General features: G+C 41.3%; 3 protein-coding genes across 3 annotated transcripts; all 3 read right to left on the bottom strand.

Moving 5' to 3' along the window:
• On the bottom strand, positions 1 to 6,269 carry LOC137611793 (sodium- and chloride-dependent GABA transporter 3-like). The gene is made up of 14 exons (XM_068339888.1): positions 6,113 to 6,269; positions 5,882 to 6,016; positions 5,618 to 5,755; positions 5,414 to 5,501; positions 2,907 to 3,039; positions 2,674 to 2,808; positions 2,255 to 2,358; positions 2,008 to 2,132; positions 1,734 to 1,846; positions 1,508 to 1,633; positions 1,290 to 1,392; positions 1,043 to 1,143; positions 626 to 793; positions 1 to 54 (listed from the first exon to the last, which is right to left on the bottom strand). The coding sequence occupies exons 1-14, from the start codon at positions 6,267 to 6,269 to the stop codon at positions 1 to 3; spliced, it is 1,680 nt and encodes a 559-aa protein (XP_068195989.1).
• A 1,311-nt stretch (positions 6,270 to 7,580) lies between these two features.
• Positions 7,581 to 14,232, bottom strand: LOC137611792 (sodium- and chloride-dependent GABA transporter 3-like). Its single transcript, XM_068339886.1, has 14 exons — positions 14,058 to 14,232; positions 13,820 to 13,954; positions 13,556 to 13,693; positions 13,352 to 13,439; positions 10,845 to 10,977; positions 10,612 to 10,746; positions 10,196 to 10,299; positions 9,953 to 10,077; positions 9,679 to 9,791; positions 9,452 to 9,577; positions 9,234 to 9,336; positions 8,987 to 9,087; positions 8,570 to 8,737; positions 7,581 to 7,613 (listed from the first exon to the last, which is right to left on the bottom strand). Exons 1-14 carry the CDS (start codon positions 14,230 to 14,232, stop codon positions 7,581 to 7,583), a joined length of 1,677 nt encoding a protein of 558 aa, XP_068195987.1.
• A 1,811-nt stretch (positions 14,233 to 16,043) lies between these two features.
• Positions 16,044 to 24,825, bottom strand: LOC137611791 (sodium- and chloride-dependent GABA transporter 3-like). The gene is made up of 14 exons (XM_068339885.1): positions 24,675 to 24,825; positions 24,430 to 24,564; positions 24,162 to 24,299; positions 23,471 to 23,558; positions 22,920 to 23,052; positions 22,691 to 22,825; positions 22,311 to 22,414; positions 22,055 to 22,179; positions 19,663 to 19,775; positions 19,442 to 19,579; positions 19,260 to 19,362; positions 18,586 to 18,686; positions 16,861 to 17,028; positions 16,044 to 16,151 (listed from the first exon to the last, which is right to left on the bottom strand). Exons 1-14 carry the CDS (start codon positions 24,823 to 24,825, stop codon positions 16,044 to 16,046), a joined length of 1,740 nt encoding a protein of 579 aa, XP_068195986.1.
• Positions 24,826 to 27,378: the final 2,553 nt, after the last annotated feature.

The raw sequence follows: 27,378 nt of genomic DNA, 5'->3' as shown, positions 1-27,378 counted from the left end.
TCAGTTCAACAGTCGTTTCCTCTGCTTCCATTTGTCTATTCTTCCAGGCTGGATCTTCAGCAGGACGGGAAAGGATGGACAAACGCTAGAAAAAATAAGAAAAGTTTAAGTTTCTGTGTTTTCATAACATCTGCCGTCTTTCCCTCGTCTTCCTTGCTCCTGTTTTGTCCTCTGCTTCCTTGTGTTTTCTCTGACTACATATCAACCTCAACCATTCCTTGCCAGATTGTTATTCAAACATGTAGTTGATTGACTGATGCAGGTGCGTCAAAAAGTTTGTTTATCCAGAGTTTCTGTCAAAAAGTGATACAGTATATTTTGGAAAATTTTAGTTTGCTGCTCATGAAAATCAATAATTTGTCATCCAAAAATTTTAAAATATTTCAATTGTTTAGTTAAGAAGTGTGTCTTGAACAAAATGTTCATTTATTCAGTGGTTGGTTGGATTTCCATTTTCATGAGTTGGAGACTCAGATTCAATCAACTTATGGTTCTGTGGGGGAATTCTGGGACCCCAGGTTGCTTTTATAGGGGCTTTCAGCTTGTCTTTATTGGGGGGAGGTGTCTCTCCTCTTCCTATTGGTGACCCCATATATTCTCTACAGGCTTCAGCATGAATTCTTACCTCCCTGAAGGTTCCTGGCGTCAAACACACCCGTCCAGCTGCCCAAAGTGGGATCATTAGAACAGAAGAGAGGGTCATGACCCACCCCAGTGAGTACGCCCAGTCTGGGTAAAGGTAGTCATTGATCATGAGACGCTTGTAATCACGCAGGTACCCGATACAAGAAATCTGTGGATAATTTTTAAAATTTAATTATTGCAGTTTTTTAAAATAATCTATCAAAAAGCCTGTGTTTATGATAGATGGTGCAAAAGATAGATTTAAAAATTAAAAAGTGTACAACTCAAAGTTAATTAAATTATCATCCTTAATTACTTAATTTTAAACATTTTAATTGTGAACATATCTGTAACAGTAAATGCTTAAATACAATATTGGTAATCCTATTGGTAATCATGAAGAACGATTGTGACTCACCAGGGACAGCAGAGGAACGACGTACTTCCAGCACAGTTTAAAGAAAAGAGATGGTCTCTGTCCCGTCATGTCCTCGATTATGTTACAGAGTCTGTTAGCACCTGATGAAAAGCTAAATTATTGTCAATACTGCAGAATCAAAGAGATTGGTGACATTTTACATTTCTTGTGTAGCATGAAATTATTATTTTTTTCATAATAGAACTCCTTTAAGTAATGTTAATATTTTAAGAATTAAAGTACTCACCAAAAATCCAGCCTAAAACAATGCATTGGCTAATAACTAGGATGTTCTGACAGACCCTAGTAGAGCCACAGAATTCAATGAATTGAAAAATGAAAATTCCTCCCTAAAAGAAAAAAAGATATTGAGATTTAACTGAAAAAAATATTTGGAACACTTTAAGCAATTGTATTTACCCTGTTGATATGTATTATTAGCACCTGTTTTAGGAAAATATTCACCTCAGTCACCAAGATAAGATGTAGAAGAAAAGCGGTTATACAGCTAATGAGGACAAATATCTCATGCTTCATTGGTGCACGAAACAAGTCTCTCACTGTGGTGATGAAACTCTCCATCTCAACAAACTGAAGAAAATAACAGGTGCAATTGTGTTTAGAAACCATAGATGGATGGATGTGTAGAAAACAACAATTCCTCAATAGAAAATCTGACAAAAATTATTACATGTGAGTCAATAGTCAGTAGAATTAACATCAGGAAAAAGCAGACACTCCAGAACTGTGGTAAAGGCATCAAAGCTGTCGCCTGAGGGTAAGCGATGAAGGCCAGACCTGGGCCTGTGGAGGGAACGAGATGTTACAGTATGTATTCATCATGTTGAAACATTTTATTCAACTTTTTAAAACTTTGTATCATGAAGACATTGCATATGAGGAAATCTTTCAATTTCAGTGTATGGATATTAGTAAGGTTTCCTGAAATATGAGAAATACTGCACCTGACTTGGTCACAGTATTTACAGGAACACCTAGTTTGTGAGCCATGAATCCAAGAACAGAGAAGACGACAAATCCACCAACAAAACTGGTTCCACTGTTCAGCAGACAGAGCCAGAAACAGTCCCTGGAGGTCACACAGAGACAATAAACCCTTCTTATTGACACTTCCAGGGTAAAAATCTCTAACTTTTTTTACTTAATCTGTAAAATATGACAAATATCTGTGAAAATGTGTATGACATTTACTTGTAACAGTTGTTCTCGTAGTCATTATAGCTACTCAGCACAACTAATGTCCCTCCAGCCAGGCTGTAGGAGAAAAATATTTGAATTCCTGCCTCAATCCAGACCTGAAATGATAGAAAGATTATTACACACTGAAGTTTACTTTAACTTGTTAGACAATGTTGAGTAGTAAATCCAAAATGTTTGATTTGATAAAGGTTGATCAAGATGTAGTACTACTCCATCTAAGATGGGCACTGAACCAAACGCAACACAGTAACGTCTCTACATGAAATATCATATGGGGGATAATATATGAACTGATGAGGTTGGAACTTTTCACAAGTAACCACAATATTTTTAAAATTGTTTATATGTTTCAAACTTCTTCTTTTTTTCCACCAAGGAATTAAAAAGTGTGGACAAAGTAGACAATCCACCTCTAGGTCAGCCAGGCGGTTTATGTCTGGATACAGGTAGTAGTAGATCCCTTCAGAAGCTCCAGGTAGAGTCAAGCCTCTAATGAGTAGAATCAGGAGCATCACATAGGGGAACGTGGCTGTGAAATATACGACCTGAAATGAAAAGAAAATGTTTACAGGGAGGTGGTAAGTAGAAGTGATTGACAGTTATATACACAACAGCTGAGTAGACTCCAGTTTTCCTACAGGACCTTTCCAGAGGATCTGACACCTTTCCAGATACTGAAGTAGCAAAAGATCCAAGCGACCAGGAGACACAAGGCCAGCTCCCATCTGACACTGCCCAGCTCCTCAATGCCTCCTGACATGCCCAGCATCCTCCGCCTGAGGAGATGGAGATGTAGGTACTGTTGAAGATGTGTATCCAAAGCTGTTTAAGTCAATCCACTGGACGTTAAGACGAAACATCTTCAAGAACTTTAACGTCCAGTGGATTGACTTAAACAGCTTAGGATAACCATGACTTGGATAACTGAGAACCTACACAGACATGTTGAAGATGTGGATGTTAGAATTTGTAAAACAGCTGATCAATTGCCTGAAATTGTGTGGAAGGCAATGCTCCTGTTGGTTAATTCAGGAAATGCCCTCGCCGGTGTGTATGCGAATGAACTACTGTCATATTAAAAAGTATCCTCGATGGTTCTCAGTCACTTCACCTCATGAAATGAAGGAGTATACAAAGCGGCATAGATGACATGACTCTAGGCCCTAGGTCAACATTTCATTATTGACCCGACACAGTGTTCCTACCACATTGCCTGGTACCTAAAACATCTATCTGCTTGGAATCTATCAAGCTTCAGTATATGTGGGCCTAGGACACATATCCTGAAGCATATCCTATTTATCATCAGCTTGAATTACTTGTTTCGTCCTTGAGTAGGGCAGATCCTGGAGGCTTATTCTGGTTTCAGGCAAATTTCAGGAAATTTCTGATGAGATTATTATCAAGGATGTGTCATGACCGTTCCTCAGGCTGTATTCCAGTCAGTCAACGAGGTATCGAAGATGGACGTCAGGAGTCAATGGATGGTGGAGGTCCACTCGGATGGATTTGATGTAGGCTTTGTTGAAGATGTGGAGAATCTGCATGGAACATGGCAACTTCAGGGTTGATGACATTCTGGATTTCAAATGGACCAATGAAACCTGGTGCTAGCTTTTGGGATTCCACCCAAAGATTCATGTCCAGTTGGAAGGCAAGACTCTTTGGCCCACTTGTTAGGAGAGAGCTTTCATACATTGGCAGTTGACAGCAGCTGAATAACGGTCAGTTGATCATAGTCTCAAGCTTGTGCCCAAGACCTCTGGCAGCTGTAGATGAAGGCAGGAAACTTCCTTCTCGAGGGTGCGAAACAGGAAGCCAGAAACTGTGGACGCAACGGAACGGTCACATGTCCAAGGTGGTCAGGTTATTGTGGGCATATTCTACCAATAGGAGCTGTTGGTGAGACAGCTGTCTCACTGTACTGATTCTGTCTTTCCATTTCACGGTTGGATTGGGGTTGAAAAATGGCGGACAGTCTGAAAAAGGCCAATATACCTACAGAACTCTTTCCAGGACTTGGATCTAAACTGGGGTCCCCTGTCAGCGACCATTGGGGTTGACTTTGCGGTTCTCCAAACAATAGGAGAGATTGAAATGAACTTGCTAATAAACAAGGACCACGGAGCCTGTCTGGAGTTCAGGCTTCCCAAATGTAATCCAGGTTCCTTTGGTTGGCCCACACCAGGACCAGCTGGGTGGTGCCCTCCCATCTGTGGGACCAGTCCTCCAGTGTCACTTTGACCACTAGTAAGTTGAAGTCACTGATGTCATGGTTCATCTCAGTGGGAGAGAGGTGAACCATCATATTTTATTAAAGACTCAGACACGTGGTTCATTTTTCCAGTTCTCCAGTGTTAACTGGTTTCATTCTTAACTCATAGGACGATGCTTTGAGGTAGGTTTGGATACATGTTCATCAGGAACCCATGAAACTGGATATAGCATTTAGGTCCACTTCTTTTTAACCTTTACATGCTTCCCCCTGGGGACGTCATCAGGAGACACAGCATCAGCTTCCATAGTCATGCTGATGACACATAGCTTTACATCTCCTCATGACCGGAAGCGCATCTCTCCTTACATCTTGAGGAGGCTCTGCTGTGAAAGCTTGTAAGGAGGAGCAAGCAGGCCTGCGTTCCTCTCGCTCTGCTGCCCGCCATAGATGAGCTTTCCCCATCAAGTGATTGATGGTTGAATGACACCTTAGTGTCTTGAAAGGTGAACGTGAGAGGTTCAAGGGAGAAAAGAAAGGAGCACTTTGTGAAGAACGGGAAACAGAGTTTGGGATCTCGACTATAGCTCCAGGGGTCTTTGGTTGTGGCTCCAGTAATGGTTGCGGTGGAGCAGGAGCAGACACAGGAGCAGGTCCTGGAGATGTGTGATTCAGGGCACTGAGGGTGGCATCAGTGAGAATCTCTAATGCATTCAAGCCCATTTAAGCTTCCATGTATGATCACAATGTTTACCAAAATGTTTTGTCGGACACATTATTACAAAATTTAATCTCTAACATTTTTGAGATTTGTAGCTGTTAGTGATGTTTGAACTTTCTCAAAGTCACATGTTCAAATAGTCTGACCAAGATAAATATTTCTTGTGGAAGCAATTGAGCATTTATATTTGAGAATGAAAACAAGTTAGACTCACTCCCAGAACTCAACTGCTGCAGGAGTCCCATTGGTCTGTTCTACTGTCAAATTGGATGAATTGAAAATCTGAAGATCTACACAGTCATCTGGATTGAAGAACAAAAACAGATTTCGGTGAGTCTCACTGTTTGGATCATTGAGACTGTTGAGAACACATAACCCTCACTCTAACCCACCTCTGTATTTTTTGTACCCTGCTTACCTGTATTCCAGGTGTTGTTGCAGGTGGCCCAGGAGAGCTGGGATCTGAATGAGAACACCAGGTAGAAGAGACCCCACACTTCAATCATAATATAGATAGAACCCCAGAATGTAGTGATCAATTGTCCAATGCCGATACCTATAAAAGAAATACAAAGATAAACAAAGTGCAAAATTCTTCATGAGAAAATATTGTTTTTGACCAAAGAATAAATTTCCATTTTGGTCTATCTTGTACATTTTAGTTGAACTCAGCTCAGCTCACCTTGTGCAAGTGGACACAACTTGGTCCAGCAGGTGATGAATCCTTCCTGGGTGTACTGACCAATTGAGGTCACCATTAGAAAAGTAGGTATCCCAAAAAATACAACTAGTAGACCATATGGCACCAGAAAGGCACCTATTTAAAAATAAAGTGTCACACGCCCATGATAACAGATTAAAATGTTCACGATTAATACAAAGACATTTAATAGGATGAATGTTTAATATTCACCTCCACCGTTCTTGTAGCAGAGGTAAGGAAATCTCCACACGTTGCTCACACCAACAACATTTCCTGCAGCAACCAGGATATATTCTCTTTTACTGGCCCACTGTCCTCTGTCTTCATTACTCCTCTTTTTGTCTACTTTCCGTGTTTGTCTGTTCATCTCAGCTTCACGATAAATTTTCCTCAAAGTTTTACAAGTTTAAGTTCTCAAACTTTAGTTTGTCCTTGTGTGACAAGCGTCTTCCTTCAATCCACTTTAATTATGGTAGCAGGTTGGTATCGGTCATTAGTCTGTGGCCAAAGGTTTCAAATGGTAACGCCAGCCCCATGCAAGCCTGAAGCGTGCTTTTAAATACCGTAAATTCCAGCATACAAGCCAAAACTTTTTTCACATGCTTTGATACTTGTGGCTTAAACAATGATGCAGCCAATCTATATAATATACGGTTTAACAGCCTCCAGGGGGCGCTGTAGCTGGAAGCGCAAGAGTGATACAAGTTTTGAATAGACATCTTGCATATCATGTACACCCATTGTGACGGAAATCCCAAAAAGCCACATGATGCATCTTTTTAGATGAATACCGTCTTTCTGTGTAAATATCTCATGTTTCACCAACAGACACCTGCAGTTCATAGACAGGTGCTGCAAAAATACTGTACTGTATGTATAATTTTGTTCTGCAGTTGGTGCAGCTTATATTCAGGTGCGCTCAATAGTCTAGAAACTACGGTACGTCTGTGAAAATGGTTCTTTGCAACATTCATATAATTAGACTGTGTCTCTTTTAAAGCTACAATTCCAGAGTTTCCAGTATGTCATTAGAATATTAGAATTAACTTTTACAATCAATGAGCAATTTTTGACCTGCACAACACAAACTTTGTGCTTTTTTTTGGTTTTCCCATGTTGTCTCCTCCCTCTGTTACGGTCAACTCATGCTGTGAGGCGCTGTAGCTTCACATCAAGAAGGTTCCAGGTTTAATTCCTTCCTGTTCAGAGTTTCTATGTCCTCCCCACGTCTGCTTAGGTTCTCTAACTTCCTCCTACATATTTAACTTAAATTAAAGTAACCAAACTGCTTACACAATACGTGAAATTTATTACAACAGTTATTTTACTAATTAACAAATTAATAATTAATAACTCAATAACACAATTACCTCATGTGTTGTTGTTTTAATAAATGTGTGTATGTATGCTGTACTAACACATTTGATTATTCTGAACGTAATGTTCCATAATCCACTCTCACGTCCATTGTTGATTTCCCTAATGGAACCTCCTTAAGGGATTAACAAAGCTACTACCGCTACAGGTCGCAGGGAGCAGGAGCTTATCCCAGCCGACTGGGGGCGTGAGGCAGGGTACACTCTGTAGAAGGCTTTATATTTCAATGAACGAGGCAGCAGGCAACAACCCACTACAGGCAACAACCTGTAGTGGGCTGTTATCAGGACCTTTAACCCTCTTAGGTGGTTTCATCAATCCTGCCGTCCCGTTTCTGGAATACATGGAAGCTGGGATTCATTTTCTGAATCCCAATGGTCATTTTCTGAAAATTTTCTGAGCAGTGACTTGGCTTTTGAAATTTGAGCAAAGGCTGCAGAGTCATGAATGCAATTCCTTTAGGGCAGCTCAACCTGGTGGACACATAATGTAACCACAGTCACTACAGTAGTTTCTAGTTTCTTCTACTCTCTATTCTCACCTGTTGCTATCCAGAATTTTGTCAACCTTCATCCTCATCTTCAGCCAAACGTCCCCATTCTCTCTACAATCCCATTAATCTTTCCCCTGCCTTCACCAGTGAGTCATAATGGAACTGTAGCAGGACAAATCACCAGTGGGAAACACAATAAAAGACTTTAATTTTGTAGATTTGAACAAAACTTTTATTGTCATTCATCAACTCTTTCCATTTCTACTGATGTAGAAAAATGCGGAGAAACAAGCATTTTATCCTTTGCTAAAGTTCAAGAGAATTACAAGCAGCAACATAACTAGATTGATAATAGTATGATGTCTTGTTAATTTGACTCTACAGGTCACACTAAACTGTTGATGCAGATGTCATCAGGCCAGCAGTTGTTCTCTCTTCTGCAATATCTGTCCGCTTCCAGGCTGGATCTTCAGCAGGACGACAAAGGACGGACAAACGCTGGAATAAACAAGAGAAGTTTAAGCTTCTGTTTTCACAACTCATCTTTACCTCCCCTGCCTTGCTGCTGTTTTCTCCTTGCTGCTGTTTTCTCCTCTACTTTCTTGTGTTTTCTCCTCCCCAGTTTCTCTGACTACATGTAAATATGGCTCACATCTGGCTGATGTTTCTCACCCACCTGTGATCCCATGATCCTTTGCAACTCAACCATTCCACTAACAACAGCATTACAAGGACGTATTAATCATATCAAACAGAGAACACTTGGCTTTGAGATGTTGTTCAACACAAATTCTTACCTCCCTGAAGGTTCCTGGTGTCAAACACACCCGTCCAGCTGCCCAAAGTGGGATCATTAGAACAGAAGAGAGGGTCATGACCCACCCCAGTGAGTACGCCCAGTCTGGGTAAAGGTAGTCATTGATCATGAGACGCTTGTAATCACGCAGGTACCCGATACAAGAAATCTGTGGATAATTTTTAAAATTTAATTATTGCAGTTTTTTAAAATAATCTATCAACAAGCCTGTGTTTATGATAGATGGTGCAAAAGATGGATTTAAAAATTAAAAAGTGTACAACTCAAAGTTAATTAAATTATCATCCTTAATTACTTAATTTTAAACATTTTAATTGTGAACATATCTGTAACAGTAAATGCTTAAATACAATATTGGTAATCCTATTGGTAATCATGAAGAACGATTGTGACTCACCAGGGACAGCAGAGGAACGACGTACTTCCAGCACAGTTTAAAGAAAAGAGATGGTCTCTGTCCCGTCATGTCCTCGATTATGTTACAGAGTCTGTTAGCACCTGATGAAAAGCTAAATCATTGTCAATACTGCAGAATCAAAGAGATTGGTGACATTTTACATTTCTTGTGTAGCATGAAATTATTATTTTTTTCATAATAGAACTCCTTTAAGTAATGTTAATATTTTAAGAATTAAAATACTCACCAAAAATCCAGCCTAAAACAATGCATTGGCTAATAACTAGGATGTTCTGACAGACCCTAGTAGAGCCACAGAATTCAATGAATTGAAAAATGAAAATTCCTCCCTAAAAGAAAAAAAGATATTGAGATTTAACTGAAAAAAATATTTGGAACACTTTAAGCAATTGTATTTACCCTGTTGATATGTATTATTAGCACCTGTTTTAGGAAAATATTCACCTCAGTCACCAAGATAAGATGTAGAAGAAAAGCCGTTATACAGCTAATGAGGACAAATATCTCATGCTTCATTGGTGCACGAAACAAGTCTCTCACTGTGGTGATGAAACTCTCCATCTCAACAAACTGAAGAAAATAACAGGTGCAATTGTGTTTAGAAACCATAGATGGATGGATGTGTAGAAAACAACTATTTCTCAATGGAAAATCTGACAAAAAATTATTACATGTGAGTCAATAGTCAGTAGAATTAACATCAGGAAAAAGCAGACACTCCAGAACTGTGGTAAAGGCATCAAAGCTGTCGCCTGAGGGTAAGCGATGAAGGCCAGACCTGGGCCTGTGGGGGGAACGAGATGTTACAGTATGTATTCATCATGTTGAAACATTTTATTCAACTTTTTAAAACTTTGTATCATAAAGACATTGCATATGAGGAAATCTTTCAATTTCAGTGTATGGATATTAGTAAGGTTTCCTGAAATATGAGAAATACTGCACCTGACTTGGTCACAGTATTTACAGGAACACCTAGTTTGTGAGCCATGAATCCAAGAACAGAGAAGACGACAAATCCACCAACAAAACTGGTTCCACTGTTCAGCAGACAGAGCCAGAAACAGTCCCTGGAGGTCACACAGAGACAATAAACCCTTCTTATTGACACTTCCAGGGTAAAAATCTCTTTTTTTACTTAATCTGTAAAATATGACAAATATATGTGAAAATGTGTATGACATTTACTTGTAACAGTTGTTCTTGTAGTCATTATAACTACTCAGCACAACTAATGTCCCTCCAGTGAGGCTGTAGGAGAAAAATATTTGAATTCCTGCCTCAATCCAGACCTGAAATGATAGAAAGATTATTACACACTGAAGTTTACTTTAACTTGTTAGACAATGTTGAGTAGTAAATCCAAAATGTTTGATTTGATAAAGGTTGATCAAGATGTAGTACTACTCCATCTAAGATGGGCACTCAACCAAACGCAACACAGTAAGGTCTCCACATGAAATATCATATGGGGGATAATATATGAACTGATGAGGTTGGAACTTTTCACAAGTAACCACAATATTTTTAAAATTGTTTATATGTTTCAAACTTCTTTTTTTCCACCAAGGAATTAAAAAGTGTGGACAAAGTAGACAATCCACCTCTAGGTCAGCCAGGCGGTTTATGTCTGGATACAGGTAGTAGTAGATCCCTTCAGAAGCTCCAGGTAGAGTCAAGCCTCTAATGAGTAGAATCAGGAGCATCACATAGGGGAACGTGGCTGTGAAATATACGACCTGAAATGAAAAGAAAATGTTTACAGGGAGGTGGTAAGTAGAAGTGATTGACAGTTATATACACAACAGCTGAGTAGACTCCAGTTTTCCTACAGGACCTTTCCAGAGGATCTGACACCTTTCCAGATACTGAAGTAGCAAAAGATCCAAGCGACCAGGAGACACAAGGCCAGCTCCCATCTGACACTGCCCAGCTCCTCAATGCCTCCTGACATGCCCAGCATCCTCCGCCTGAGGAGATGGAGATGTAGGTACTGTTGAAGATGTGTATCCAAAGCTGTTTAAGTCAATCCACTGGATGTTAAGACGAAACATCTTCAAGAACTTTAACGTCCAGTGGATTGACTTAAACAGCTTAGTATAACCATGACTTGGATAACTGAGAACCTACACAGACATGTTGAAGATGTGGATGTTAGAATTTGTAAAACAGCTGATCAATTGCCTGAAATTGTGTGGAAGGCAATGCTCCTGTTGGTTAATTCAGGAAATGCCCTCGCCGGTGTGTATGCGAATGAACTACTGTCATATTAAAAAGTATCCTCGATGGTTCTCAGTCACTTCACCTCATGAAATGAAGGAGTATACAAAGCGGCATAGATGACATGACTCTAGGCCCTAGGTCAACATTTCATTATTGACCCGACACAGTGTTCCTACCACATTGCCTGGTACCTAAAACATCTATCTGCTTAGAATCTATAAAGCTTCAGTATATGTGGGCCTAGGACACATATCCTGAAGCATATCCTATTTATCATCAGCTTGAATTACTTGTTTCGTCCTTGAGTAGGGCAGATCCTGGAGGCTTATTCTGGTTTCAGGCAAATTTCAGGAAATTTCTGATGAGATTATTATCAAGGATGTGTCATGACCGTTCCTCAGGCTGTATTCCAGTCAGTCAACGAGGTATCGAAGATGGACGTCAGGAGTCAATGGATGGTGGAGGTCCACTAAGATGGATTTGATGTAGGCTTTGTTGAAGATGTGGAGAATCTGCATGGAACATGGCAACTTCAGGGTTGATGACATTCTGGATTTCAAATGGACCAATGAAACCTGGTGCTAGCTTTTGGGATTCCACCCAAAGATTCATGTCCAGTTGGAAGGCAAGACTCTTTGGCCCACTTGTTAGGAGAGAGCTTTCATACATTGGCAGTTGACAGCAGCTGAATAACAGTCAGTTGATCATAGTCTCAAGCTTGTGCCCAAGACCTCTGGCAGCTGTAGATGAAGGCAGGAAACTTCCTTCTCGAGGGTGCGAAACAGGAAGCCAGAAACTGTGGACGCAACGGAACGGTCACATGTCCAAGGTGGTCAGGTTATTGTGGGCATATTCTACCAATAGGAGCTGTTGGGGAGACAGCTGTCTCACTGTACTGATTCTGTCTTTCCATTTCACGGTTGGATTGGGGTTGAAAAATGGCGGACAGTCTGAAAAAGGCCAATATACCTACAGAACTCTTTCCAGAACTTGGATCTAAACTGGGGTCCCCTGTCAGCGACCATTGGGGTTGACTTTGCGGTTCTCCAAACAATAGGAGAGATTGAAATGAACTTGCTAATAAACAAGGACCACGGAGCCTGTCTGGAGTTAAGGCTTCCCAAATGTAATCCAGGTTCCTTTGGTTGGCCCACACCAGGACCAGCTGGGTGGTGCCCTCCAATTTGTGGGACCAGTCCTCCAGTGTCACTTTGACCACTAGTAAGTTGAAGTCACTGATGTCATGGTTCATCTCAGTGGGAGAGAGGTGAACCATCATATTTTATTAAAGACTCAGACACGTGGTTCATTTTTCCAGTTCTCCAGTGTTAACTGGTTTCATTCTTAACTCATAGGACGATGCTTTGAGGTAGCTTTGGATACATGTTCATCAGGAACCCATGAAACTGGATATAGCATTTAGGTCCACTTCTTTTTAACCTTTACATGCTTCCCCTTGGGGACGTCATCAGGAGACACAGCATCAGCTTCCATAGTCATGCTGATGACACATAGCTTTACATCTCCTCATGACCGGAAGCGCATCTCTCCTTACATCTTGAGGAGGCTCTGCTGTGAAAGCTTGTAAGGAGGAGCAAGCAGGCCTGCGTTCCTCTCGCTCTGCTGCCCGCCATAGATGAGCTTTCCCCATCAAGTGATTGATGGTTGAATGACACCTTAGTGTCTTGAAAGGTGAACGTGAGAGGTTCAAGGGAGAAAAGAAAGGAGCACTTTGTGAAGAACGGGAAACAGAGTTTGGGATCTCGACTATAGCTCCAGGGGTCTTTGGTTGTGGCTCCAGTAATGGTTGCGGTGGAGCAGGAGCAGACACAGGAGCAGGTCCTGGAGATGTGTGATTCAGGGCACTGAGGGTGGCATCAGTGAGAATCTCTAATGCATTCAAGCCCATTTAAGCTTCCATGTATGATCACAATGTTTACCAAAATGTTTTGTCGGACACATTATTACAAAATTTAATCTCTAACATTTTTGAGATTTGTAGCTGTTAGTGATGTTTGAACTTTCCCAAAGCCACATGTTCAAATAATCTGACCAAGATAAATATTTCTTGTGGAAGCAATTGAGCATTTATATTTGAGAATGAAAACAAGTTAGACTCACTCCCAGAACTCAACTGCTGCAGGAGTCCCATTGGTCTGTTCTACTGTCAAATTGGATGAATTGAAAATCTGAAGATCTACACAGTCAGCTGGATTGAAGAACAAAAACAGATTTCAGTGAGTCTCACTGTTTGGATCATTGAGACTGTTGAGAACACATAACCCTCACTCTAACCCACCTCTGTATTTTTTGTACCCTGCTTACCTGTATTCCAGGTGTTGTTGCAGGTGGCCCAGGAGAGCTGGGATCTGAATGAGAACACCAGATAGAAGAGACCCCACACTTCAATCATAATATAGATAGAAGCCCAGAATGTAGTGATCAATTGTCCAATGCCGATACCTATAAGAGAAATACAAAGATAAACAAAGTGCAAAATTCTTCATGAGAAAATATTGTTTTTGACCAAAGAATAAATTTCCATTTTGGTCTATCTTGTACATTTTAGTTGAACTCAGCTCAGCTCACCTTGTGCAAGTGGACACAACTTGGTCCAGCAGGTGATGAATCCTTCCTGGGTGTACTGACCAATTGAGGTCACCATTAGAAAAGTAGGTATCCCAAAAAATACAACTAGTAGACCATATGGCACCAGAAAGGCACCTATTTAAAAAGAAAGTGTCACATACACGCCCATGATGATAACAGATTAAAATGTTCACCATTAATACAAAGACATTTAATAGGATGAATGTTTAATATTCACCTCCACCGTTCTTGTAGCAGAGGTAAGGAAATCTCCACACGTTGCTCACACCAACAACATTTCCTGCAGCAACCAGGATATATTCTCTTTTACTGGCCCACTGTCCTCTGTCTTCATTACTCCTCTTTTTGTCTACTTTCTGTGTTTGTCTGTTCATCTCAACTTCACGATACATTTTCCTCAAAGTTTTACAAGTTTAAGTTCTCAAACTTTAGTTTGTCCTTGTGTGACAAGCGTCTTCCTTCAATCCACTTTAATTATGGTAGCAGGTTGGTATCAGTCATTAGTCTGTGGTCAAAGGTTTCAAATGGTAACGCCAGCCCCATGCAAGCCTGAAGCGTGCTTTTAAATACCGTAAATTCCAGCATACAAGCCAAAACTTTTTTCACATGCTTTGAACCTTGTGGCTTAAATAATGATGCAGCCAATCTATATAATATACGGTTTAACAGCCTCCAGGGGGCGCTGTAGCCGGAAGCGCAAGAGTGATACAAGTTTTGAATAGACATCTTGCATATCATGTACACCCATTGTGACGGAAATCCCAAAAAGCCACATGATGCATCTTTTTAGATGAATACCGTCTTTCTGTGTAAATATCTCATGTTTCACCAACAGACACCTGCAGTTCATAGACAGGTGCTGCCAAAAATACTGTACTGTATGTATAATTTTGTTCTGCAGTTGGTGCAGCTTATATTCAGGTGCGCTCAATAGTCTAGAAACTACGGTACGTCTGTGAAAATGGTTCTTTGCAACATTAATATAATTAGACTGTGGCTCTTTTAAAGCTACAATTCCAGAGTTTCCAGTATGTCATTAGAATATGAGAATTATCTTTCCCATGTTGTCTCCTCCCTCGGTTACGGTCAATTCATGCTGTGAGGCGCTGTAGCTTCACATCAAGAAGGTTCCAGGTTTGATTCCTTCCTGTTCAGAGTTTCTATGTCCTCCCCATGTCTGTGTAGGTTCTCTAACTTCCTCCTACATATTTAACTTAAAGTAACCAAACTGCTTACACAATACGTGAAATTTATTACAACAGTTATTTTACTAATTAACAAATTAATAATTAATAACTCAATAACACAATTACCTCATGTGTTGTTGTTTTAATAAATGCGTGTATGTATGCTGTACTAACACATTTGATTATTCTGAACGTAATGTTCCATAATCCACTCTCACGTCCATTGTTAATTTCCCTAATGGAACCTCCTTAAGGGATTAACAAAGCTACTACCGCTACAGGTCGCAGGGAGCAGGAGCTTATCCCAGCCGACTGGGGGCGTGAGGCAGGGTACACTCTGTAGAAGGCTTTATATTTCAATGAACGAGGCAGCAGGCAACAACCCACTACAGGCAACAACCTGTAGTGGGTTGTTATCAGGACCTTTAACCCTCTTAGGTGGTTTCATCAATCCTGCCGTCCCGTTTCTGGAATACATGGAAGCTGGGATTCATTTTCTGAATCCCAATGGTCATTTTCTGAAAATTTTCTGAGCAGTGACTTGGCTCTTGAAATTTGAGCAAAGGCTGCAGAGTCATGAATGCAATTCCTTTAGGGCAGCTCAACCTGGTGGACACATAATGTAACCACAGTCACTACAGTAGTTTCTAGTTTCTTCTACTCTCTATTCTCACCTGTTGCTATCCATAATTTTGTCAACCTTCATCCTCATCTTCAGCCAAATGTCCCCATTCCCTCTACAATCCCATTAATCTTTCCCCTGCCTTCACCAGTGAGTCATAATGGAACTGTAGCAGGACAAATCACCAGTGGGAAACACAATAAAAGACTTGAATTTTGTAGATTTGAACAAAACTTTTATTGTTATTCATCAACTCTTTCCATTTCTACGGATGTAGAAAAATGTGGAGAAACAAGCATTTTATCCTTTGCTAAAGTTCAAGAGAATTACAAGCAGCAACATAACTAGATTGATAATAGTATGATGTCTTGTTAATTTGACTCTACAGGTCACACTAAACTGTTGATGCAGATGTCATCAGGCCAGCAGTTGTTCTCTCTTCTGCAATATCTGTCCGCTTCCAGGCTGGATCTTCAGCAGGACGACAAAGGACGGACAAACGCTGGAATAAACAAGAGAAGTTTAAGCTTCTGTTTTCACAACTCATCTTTACCTCCCCTGCCTTGCTGCTGTTTTCTCCTTGCTGCTGTTTTCTCCTTTGCTTTCTTGTGTTTTCTCCTCCCCAGTTTCTCTGACTACATGTAAATATGGCTCACATCTGGCTGATGTTTCTCACCCACCTGTGATCCCATGATCCTTTGCAACTTTGGGCGGCAGTGGCTCAGTGGTAAAGCGGGCGGTAGAGCGGGTCGTCCTATGATTTAAGATCGGCGGTTCGATTCCCGCTCCCGCCCTCCCAAAAATACCCGGAGGTGAGCTGACAGTGGGAGGTGTCAGCTCATCTCTGGAGCACTGCCGAGGCACCCTTGAGCAAGGTGCCGTCCCCTTTACAAATTGCTCATTTGAGGCGCACCAAGAAGGAGCTGCCTGCCACTCTACCTCCCCTGCATGCCTACAGGCCCCCTTGTGTGTGTGTGTGTGATACAGGGGCCTGTACTCACAAATATGTATGCATGCGTTTGTAATCAGTAGCTAGAGTGTGCTCTCTTAATTTTCCTTCGGGGATCAAACCAGTATATAAAATAAAAAAAAAAAAAAAAAAAAAAAAAAAAAACTCAACCATTCCACTAACAACAGCATTACAAGGACGTATTAATCATATCAAACAGAGAACACTTGGCTTTGAGATGTTGTTCAACACAAATTCTTACCTCCCTGAAGGTTCCTGGTGTCAAACACACCCGTCCAGCTGCCCAAAGTGGGATCATTAGAACAGAAGAGAGGGTCATGACCCACCCCAGTGAGTACGCCCAGTCTGGGTAAAGGTAGTCATTGAATTTGAGGTGTTTGTAATTAACCAGGGACATGATGAAGGGAATCTGTGGAGATTTATTCATGAATTCTTTGCTAAAAATAGAACATTTTAGCATTCATGCATTCAATCACAGAGTGTCTTTTTTTTAAAGTAAAGGTTTCTAAAGTTAATTTTGGCAATCCAAAAATCCTAGCCATCAGTTGGTCCAGTTGGTGTCAATGACACAGTATCGTGTGGTGAAAAGTGATGGATGTGAAGCAGGAAAAAAAAATGCAGGTAGTCCGTAAAGATATGAACATCCGACTTGTGAACATTAATACATACTAACAACAAGCCGACATATCTAACAACTGTAGTTCCCCTGTCTGCCACAACCTCCGAAGAGCAGCACTACCCCATAAGCACGATAATTTTCCAATGACCGCTCTGCTTGTCACCGAAAAAAACTTGTTCCTCCTCCTCTTCTTTTGCTCTGGCACAGGCAGTACAGCACAAAGTATAAGACAAAACACAACGGGATGATAAACATCTCTATACAGAGCCCCTTGGGGCAAGTAGACATGACCAAAGAGCACTTTTCTTTATTACAAAAGTGCTTTAAACAGTCTATAAGAGTGTGGGAAATGGTAATACAGATAAAAGGTGGTTTAAAATCAGTATGGGGAAGGTTCATAAATATTTAAATTACCGTAAATAATAAAATTGTTGCTGTATCGTGGAATTTTGTTTTTTGCAGGTGGTCCTGGAATGCATTAACCGTGAGTAACTAGGAATTACTGTACCAAGAAATTATTCCTAATGATATTAGAGCAAACTGGAGTTCTATCCCCTGACAAGTTTTTTTGACTCTGTGGCAGTGTCATCTATACCAAGGACTTCCAACAGAACATGAATACATAAACATTGGACTTTAGACATAAGTTTTAATACGCATCCTCCCTCTGCTTTACCCGTCATGTGAGTGTTATTGTTGTCAAAATATTTGGTGCAATAAGGTCTTGATTTTACAATCTTCATTACGCTTCCTGTTTGAACCATGGTGAATAGTTGCTTTTTTTTCTAACCTCCTTGGGCCCCCGTTGACACGTCCTCCTTTGCCTTTTCTATCTTCTCTCATTTCATAGTGATTTATCATTGAGAGTAGTAACTAAATGACCATAAATGACAATTATACTGTAGATTCATCCACCCATCTATTGTCTTTTGCTTTTTGTGATTCAGATTGGGTTGTTTGAGCATATCCCAGCAGACTACAGGCAAAAGGGTGGGGTGGGGGGTGGTGTGGGGGGATTTTGGGCACATCACTGGGGCACAGCAGAGCCACACGAAAGTCAAACAACCATTCACGCTATTTCAATTGAAATTTAATGAATAGTGAACAATTCAGCCTATGAACAGCCTCTCTGAACCAATTTTGTCCATAAATTGAGGATTACCTGTACCTGTTCCAGGCTTTTTTATGAACATAACAAGACCAAAGATGTTTCATATGTTCACTACTGGTTAGCCCAACTGATTAACTTCTGAAAGGGCTTGTCATAAAAAAACCAAAAAACAAACTGCTAAAACTATTGCAGGAATGGAAAATAGTCTGTAACCTTGAAGGACCTTTCTGACTCACCAGTGACAACAGAGGAATGATGAATTTCCAGCACAGTTTGAAGTAAATAGAAGGTCTTTGTCCAGTCATATCCTCAATGAGGTTATAAAAGCGATCAGCACCTAATAAAAAGTCAAAAGTTTTAAAAGGTACAGTAATGAGCATGGCAAACTAAATCAAAACAAAATTGCCTCCCAAGAAGCAGTCTTTGCATGTCCTTGTGATTTTAGTTGCCAGAATGAGGGGAAATATTCTCTTAAGACAAATTATCCCATACACATGGGTCACCAACGATGGTCCTGGTGGCTGGTCTCGGATCAAGGTGAACAAAATGCCGTAAACTGTAAAGTGAGAACCACAGAGTCACCTCTGTAGAATTGTTAGTTAGTTACAGTTAGGCTAAAACTGGTGTTGTGTATTCATACATCCTATGGTAGGACAGAGTGCCTGGCCTTAGGGTTCCTGGATAGCATCCTGGTAAAAATCACATCTAGTGGAGAACTACACTTTTGGCAGGGAGCAAGCTGAATGTAGATCTGACTGAGTGCAGGTTTTGAGAAGTCTGCAGCTATATCCACCAGAGAGTGTTTTAGAATCAACCAAACCCATCAACATGAGCCATTCATGGCCTAAACCTTAAAATTCAGCTTTGGATGAAAGAAAGTGTTATTAATATTGTAATTTATGTAACTCACCAAAAATCCAGCCTATAGCCAGGCATTCACTAATAGCCACGACAGTCATACAGACCCTGGTAGAACCGTAGAACTCAATAAGTTGGAAAATGTAAATTCCTGCCTAAAGCAGAAAGAAAATTGAGATTGAATTAAGATTCAAGCCATCAGCATGATCTGAAACTGTTTTGGTTTTTTTTTACCTCAGTCACCAAGATAAGTTGTAGGACACACATGGTTAGACAGCTGATGAGGACAAAGATCTCGTGCTTCACTGGTGCACGAAGCAACTTTGGAAATAAGTCACTCACTGTGGTGATACAGCTCTCTACCATCACAAACTGTGAAGATGACAAAGAGTGAAATGTCATGTGTGTTTACAAACCAACTATTTCTCAATAGAAAATTTGTCAGTTGTTATTACAAATGAGTCAACAGCCAGTAGAATCAGCATCAGGAAGAAGCAGACAGTCCAGAAATGTGATAAAGGCATCAAAGCTGTCGCCTGAGGGTAAGCGATGAAGGCCAGACCTGGACCTGTGAATGGAATGAGATGTTACAGAATGTCCATCGATCCGTCTTCAAACGCTTATCCAAGGCCGGGTTGTGGGGGCAACAGTCTCAGGAGGAATGCCCATACTTCCCTCTCCCCAGACACCTCCTCCAGCTCCTCAGGAGAAATCCCGAGGCGATCCCAAGCCAGCCGAGAGACATAGTCCCTCCAGTGTGTCCTAGGTCTTTTCCGAGGTCTCCTCCTGGTAGGACATGCCCGGAACACCTCCCCAGGGAGACGTCCAGGGAGGCGTCCAGGAGGCATCCTGAACACCTCCCCAGGGAGGTGTCCAGGAGGCATGCCTGAGCCACCTCGGCTGGCTCCGCGTGAGGCGTAGGAGCAGCGGCTCTACTCCGAACTCCCCTCTGGTGACTGAGCTCTTCACCCTATCTCTAAGGGTGCATCCAGCCACTATACGGAGGAAACTCAGCCGCTTGTATCCGGGATCTTGTCTTTTCGGTCATGACCCAAAGCTCATGACCATGGGTGAGAGGAGGAGCGAAGATTGACCAGTGAATCAAGAGCTTCCTCTTGCGACTCAGCTCTTACTTCACCACAACAGACCTATACAGTGACCGCATCACAGCGGGAACTGCACTGATTCGTCTGTCAATCTCACGTTCCATCCTTCCCTCACTCGTGAACAAGGCCCCAAGAAACTTAAACTCCTCCACTTGGGGAAAAGACTCTCCACTGACGGCCTCAGATTTAGAAGTACTGATCCTCATCCCTTTTGAGTCACACTCAGCTGCAAACCATCCCAGTGCACGCTGAAGGTTCAGGTTTGATTAGGCCAACAGGAAAACATCGTCCGCAAAAAGCAGAGATGAAATTCTTTGGTCTCCAAACCGGACTCTTTCCGGATCTTGGCTGTGCCTAGAAATTCTGTCCATAAAGATCATGAACAGAACAGGTGATAGAGGGCAAACATTCCGAAGTCCAAAATGTACCTGGAACAGGTCTGACTTACTGCTGGCAATGCAAACCAGCTCCGGATTCAGTCATACAGGGACTGGACAGCCTTCAGCATCCCTTACTTCTGGTGTCCACCACTGGATTTGTTGGTTACCGCCCCGACAGGCACCAGAGATCTTGAGACTACAGCTCCGAGCAGCTGCTTTGACAATGCAGGTGGAGAACATGGTCCACTCTGACTCTATGTCCCGAGCTTCCTGCAGGATCTGAGAGAAGCTCTCCCGGAGGTGGGAGTTGAAGACCTCACTGACAGAGGGTTCTGCCAGATGTTCCCAACAGACTCTCAAAACACGTTTGTCTGTCCGGCCCCCTGCTCTGCCAGCGGGTCCAGCTCACCACCAGGTGGTGATCGGTTGACAGCGCTGCCCCTCTCTTCCCCTGAGTGTCCAACACACGCATTCTGAGGTCTGATGATCAACAACAAAGTTGATCATCGACCTCAGGCCAAGGGTGTCCTGGTGCCATGTGCACTTATGGACATCCCTGTGGTTGTACACGGTGTTTGTTATGGACAAACTGTCTAACACAGAAGTCTAATAACAGAACACCACTCGTGTTCAGATTGGGGAGGCCGTTCATCCCAGTCACACCTTTCCAGGTCTCGCTGTCATTGCCCACGTGAACAATTAAGTCCCCAAGGAAAACAATAGAGTCCCCAGTCGGAGCACTATTCAGTATTCCTCCCAGGGACTCCAAGAAGGCCGGGTATTCAACACTGCTGTTTGGCCCGTAGGTTGAAACAACAGTGAGACACCTGTCCCCAACCTGAAGGCGTAGGGACGCAATCCTCACTTTCACTGGGTTGAACTCCAACATATGACGGCTGAGATGTGGGGCTACAAGCAAGCCCACACCAGCCTGCCGCCTGTCACATTGGGCAACACCAGAAAAGTGGAGAGTCCAGCCCCTCTCAAGGGTTTGGGTTCCAGGGCCCAAGCTGCGGGTGGAGGTGATCCCGGTACCTCTCAACCTCCCTCACAAGCTCTGGCTCCTTTCCCCCCAGCGAGGTGACATTCCATGTCCCTAGAGCTAGCCTCTTTGTCTGGGGATTGGGTTGTCAAGCCTCAAGCTGACAACTGCCACCAAATCCACACTGCACCCATCCCCTACAGTTTCCTCGGCGGGTGGTGGGTCCACCGGAGGTTGTTACAGTATAGTATGTATTAATGATAAAACATTTTATTCAACTTTTGTATAATGAAGACATTTAATATTGTTTTTGAGGAAATATTTAAATTTCAGTGTATGGGTATTAGTAAGGTTTTCTGAACTCTGTGAAATACTGCACCTGACTTGGTAACAGTATTTACAGGAACACCCTGTTTGTGAGCCATGAATCCAAGAACAGAGAAGACGACAAATCCAGCAACAAAACTGGTTCCACTGTTCAGCAGACAAAGCCAGAAACAGTCCCTGGACATGACACAGAGACAACACATCCTCCTTATAGATATTTCCGAGGTAAAACACTCTACAATATTTTCATTTAATTGTAAAGCATGATGAATATCAAGGACCATTGTGAAAATGTGTATCACATTTACTTGTAACAGTTGTTGTTGTGGTCATTATAGCTGCTCAGCACAACTAATGTCCCTGCAGTGAGGCTGTAGGAGAAACATATTTGAATTCCTGCCTCAATCCAGACCTGAAATGTTAGAAAGAATGTTACACACTGAAGTTTACTTTACTTTAACTTGCTGGGACATTATAATGTTGAGAAGTTAGGAAGTAAATCCAAAATATTTGATTTGATAAAGGTTGACTATGATGTAGTACTACTTCATCTAAGATGAGCAGTGACCTAAATGCAAGTACACTAAGGTCTCTATGTGAATCATCACATGGGGGATATTATATACATGTTTCAAACTTTATGTTGCAACCAAGGAATTAAAAAATGTGGCCCAAATAATCAATCTACCTCTAGGTCAGCCAGACGGTTTATGTCTGGATACAGGTAGTAGTAGATCCCTTCAGAAGCTCCAGGTAGAGTCAAGCCTCTAATGAGTAGAACCAAGAGCATCACATAGGGGAACGTGGCTGTGAAATATACGACCTGAAATGAAAAGAAAATGTTTTCAGATAGGTAGTAAGTAGAAGTGACAGTAATATACACCACAGCTAATTAGACTCAAGCTTTCCTACAGGACCTTTCCAGAAGATCTGACACCTTTCCAGATACTGAAGTAGCAAAAAATCCAAGCGACCAGAAGACACAAGGTCAGCTCCCATCTCACACTGCCCAGCTCCTCAATGCCTCCAGACATGCTCAGCAACCTCCGTCTGGGGAAACGGAAATTTTGGTACTGTTGAAGATGTGGATATTATAATTTGTAATGCAACTTTCCCTTGGGAATGTCATCAGGACACACGGCATCAGCTTCCATAGCTTTGCTGATGACACACAGCCTTACATTGTCTCCTCATAACCCGAAGTGCATTTCTCCTTACACATTAGAGGAGCTCTGCAGTGAAGGCTTGGAAGGAGGGGCAGGCAGGCTTGTGTACCTCCTGTTATGCTGCCCCCCCCCCCCCCATTAATCTTGAATTTTAAAATTCTGGAGATTTGTAACTATTAGAGATGTTTGAACTCTTCCAAAACCCCAACATTTTCTAATAACCTGACCAGGACAAACATGGAATATTTCTTTTAGAAGCATTACAACGTTAATGTTGGAGAATGAAAATAAGTTCGACTCACTCCCAGAACTCGACTGCTGCAGGAGTCCCATTGGTCTGTTTAACAGTCATATTGGATGAATTGAAAATCTGAAGATCTAGACAGTCAGCTGGATTGTAGAAGAAACAGATTTTAGTTAGAATGAGTACATTGAAGGCTCTATATTGTGATGGGGTAATAGGGTGATGAAAAGGTTTTTTGTTAGTTTTTGTGTCAATCAGATTACTGAAGAGAAAAGAGAGAGAAGAAGAAAGAGGGCAATGAAGGATGGGCCAGTTGCGGAGGGGAGGAGTGGGGAAAAAACAACTCTAAAAGCAACTCTATACAATATTATCCATAATATTAAATATGTTAGGTTGTGACAGAGTTTTCTTGCAGTTAGTCTATAGTCTAACATTGCTCCAACAGGAAAGAAGAGGCCTGTTCATTGGTTATTTTTTTTAAGGATTAAAAAAAACAACCTCCCTGTTGATATTCACTTAATGAACACGACATTTATTCAGTTTAACTGACATTTATTTCTCCACAGCAGCAACCGACATGCAAACAGGTTTCCTCTAAAGACCATAGTAACTCAACTCATACGCTCGCTGCACATGTGCACCACACATGCAATGCCTTAAAGGAGAACTACATGAAGCTGTCGAAAAGTGTGCAATATAGAACAACACATGTTAACATCCCCACCTCTGTATTTTCGTACCCTGCTTACCTGTATTCCAAGTGTTGTTGCATGTGGCCCAGGGGAGCTGGGATCTGAATGAGAACACCAGATAGAAGAGAGCCCAGGCTTCAATTATAATATAGATGGAGGCCCAGAATGTAATAATTAGTTGTCCAATGCCGATACCTATAAGAGAAATATAAAAATAAAGATACAAAAAGTGCAAAATTCTGAAAGAGAAAATGTTTTTGACCAAAGCATAAAGTTCCTTTTTTGGTCCATCTTGTACATTTTAGTTTAACTCAGCTCAGCTCACCTTGTGCAAGTGGACACAACTTGGTCCAGCAGGTGATGAATCCTTCCTGGGTGTACTGACCAATTGAGGTCACCATTAAAAACATAGGTATCCCAAAAAGTACAACTAGTAGACCATATGGCACCAGAAAGGCACCTAATTAAAAAGAAAAGAGTCACTCAGGCATACATCCCCATGGTAATAACAGAGTAAAATCTTCACCATGAATACAAAAGTATTTGATTGGATGAATTTCTAATATTCACCTCCACCGTTCTTGAAGCATAGGTATGGAAATCTCCACACGTTCCCCAAGCCGACAACATTTCCCGCAACAACAAGGAAATATTCCATTTTATTGGCCCACTGTCCTCTGTCGTCATCACGTCTCTGTTTCTCGATTCTTTTTCTGTTCATCTCAACTTCAAATTTGTTAGTTTTATCTACAATGTTATACAAGATGTACTCCCCTTCTCTTGCTGTGTCTTTTAATACCCTGTCCACACCCTGTGAGTCATCTTATGTATAACCAGTTCTATGGGTTGAGTAGCCAACTTTCGTGTTTGTGCTAAAAATTGCCATCTTTGTTTGTTGTAATGTGAATATTGGTCTGAAGGCAACAACTGTGGTGTTTTCAGTGTTTGCGTTTAATTACGATTCATCAAAATTGTCAAACCCTGAGTTCTTGACGAGTTGCGTTGTTCCCTTCTTGACACTCTCGCTTTTCTGTAGTGTTTCTCTTTTGTATTTTTGTATCTTCTACTTGTGCCCTCCATTGTCCTCACTGAACTCATCAATTTAGATTTTTCAACAAGTAAAGCTAATTCACTGCTTTGAATTTTGTGAGAAAGAAAATTAATTAATGAACTTCTCAAGTCCATCATGAACTCCAATCTTGTAAGGATAGACCAAAGAATCCCAACTTGGTACAGCAGGTGATGAATCCTTCCTGGGTGTATTGACCAATGGAGATCTCCATCAGCAACAGAGGTATCCCAGTGAATACAGCTAACAGATCATATGGCACCAGAAAGGTACCTACAAGTGAATCAAAGCTATGCCTGTAATAGAAATAATGATAGCCTCATATTCAACGAAGATATTAAAACACAATATTCACCTCCACCGTTCTTGCAGCAGAGGTAAGGAAATCTCCACAAGTTTCCCAGACCAACATTTCCTGCAACTACCAGGATATACTCTTTTACTAGCCCACTGTCCTCTGTCTTCATCACTCCTCTTTTTTTCTGTTTTCTATTTTACTATCTCTGCTTCACGAGTAATTTTCCTGAAAGTTTCACAAGTTTAAGTTGTCAAACTTTAGTTTGTCCTTGTGTGACAAGTGTCTTCCTTCAACCCACTTTAATTATGGTAGCAGGTTGGTATCAGTCATTAGTCTGTGGCCAAAGGTTTCTAAAGGCTATGCCAGCCCCATGCAAGCCTGAAGTGTGCATTTAGATACCGTAAATTCCAGCATATAATCCAATACAATTTTCACACACTTTGAACCCACTGGCTTAAATAACGATCCAGCCAATCTATGTAATTTACGGGTTAACGGCCTCTTTGGTGCGCTCTAGCAGGAAGTGCAACAGACATTTTGCACATCATGTACACCCATTATAACAGAAATTATACAAAGAAAGCCGTATGATGTACCTTTTAAGATAAATACGATCTAACTGTGTAAATATCTCATTTTACAACAACAGAGACCTGCAGTTTATAGACAGGTGCTGCAGATATACTGCACTGTATGTAGAATTTTGGTATGTAGTTGGTGCAACTTATATTCAGGTGTGCTCAATAGTCCGGAAACTATGGAATGTCTATGAAAGTGGTTCTTTGCAGCATTCATATATTGTAATTAGACTGTTGCTCTCAAAGCTACAATTCCAGAGTTTCCAGTGTTTCATTAGAATATTAGATTTATCTTTACAAGATAAATCAAATCTAGATTTATCTTTGTGCTTAATAAACTTTGTGCTTTTTGTGTTTTTTTCCCCATGTTGTCTCCTCCCTTGGTTACAGTCAACTCATTCAGCGATTAAAGAATCCTGTCACTCTTATTGTGGAAGGATTGCCAGAAAACATACAGGAAAGCTTTTTACATCTCTACACCAAGCTGCTAGCCCACATTAATAGAGAATAAGAACAATCCCAGGTTGCTTTTCAGTCTAACTAATTCAGAACTTGTTGAACATTCATGTAAGAAGAAATAAAATGATTTTATGAACTTTGTAATGTTAAGATTTTACTTTCTAAAGAGAAAATTTGGAAGCAGCTACACTCAACCCTCAACTGAGAGCAGCACGGTAGTGCAGTAGGTGGCACTGTAGCCTCACAGTAAGAAGGCTCCCGGTTTGATTTCTTTCTTTGCAGAGGTTGTATGTTCACCCCGTGTCTGTGTGGGTTCTCCGACTTCCTCCTACATATTTATCTTAAATTAAAGTTACCAAACTGCTTACACAATGCGTGATTTTTATTACAACACATATTTTAATACACAGATGTATTTTAAGCAAACTGAAGGAAAATTAACTTCATGAATGCGTGTATGTATGCTGTACTAATGCATTTCATTATAATGAAATATCTACACTTTTAGCTCCTCTCAGACTGATGACTGATGAATGTGGTTATTGTTTTAGAAGAACCCTCCTCATTGTCTATTGGAACCAGTCTGCTGCAGGAGGACCCAGGGAATGTTCAGCTAGTGAAGATATGCGGGAATTAGAAACAAGGACGTTCTTCCTCAACACGGTTTTCTCCTGGAGATCGTTTGGTTTCTGTAACTACGCTTGAGTTCATGGTCGGGCTCTTGGCGACTAAACCGGCACCACCCTTGAGAATTTTAGTCTCTTGGGGAGGGTGATCAGGCACCCTGTGGGACAAAAAACAATACCTGACAAAGCAACATCCTTGTTGATGTTGACCCTGAGCTGCAGTCAGGTGGCATCTCCACCGTCT

The sequence above is a fragment of the Antennarius striatus genome, chromosome 18 (assembly GCF_040054535.1).
Source record: "Antennarius striatus isolate MH-2024 chromosome 18, ASM4005453v1, whole genome shotgun sequence".
NCBI lineage: Eukaryota > Metazoa > Chordata > Actinopteri > Lophiiformes > Antennariidae > Antennarius > Antennarius striatus.
This window is presented reverse-complemented; position numbering and strand designations above follow the sequence as displayed.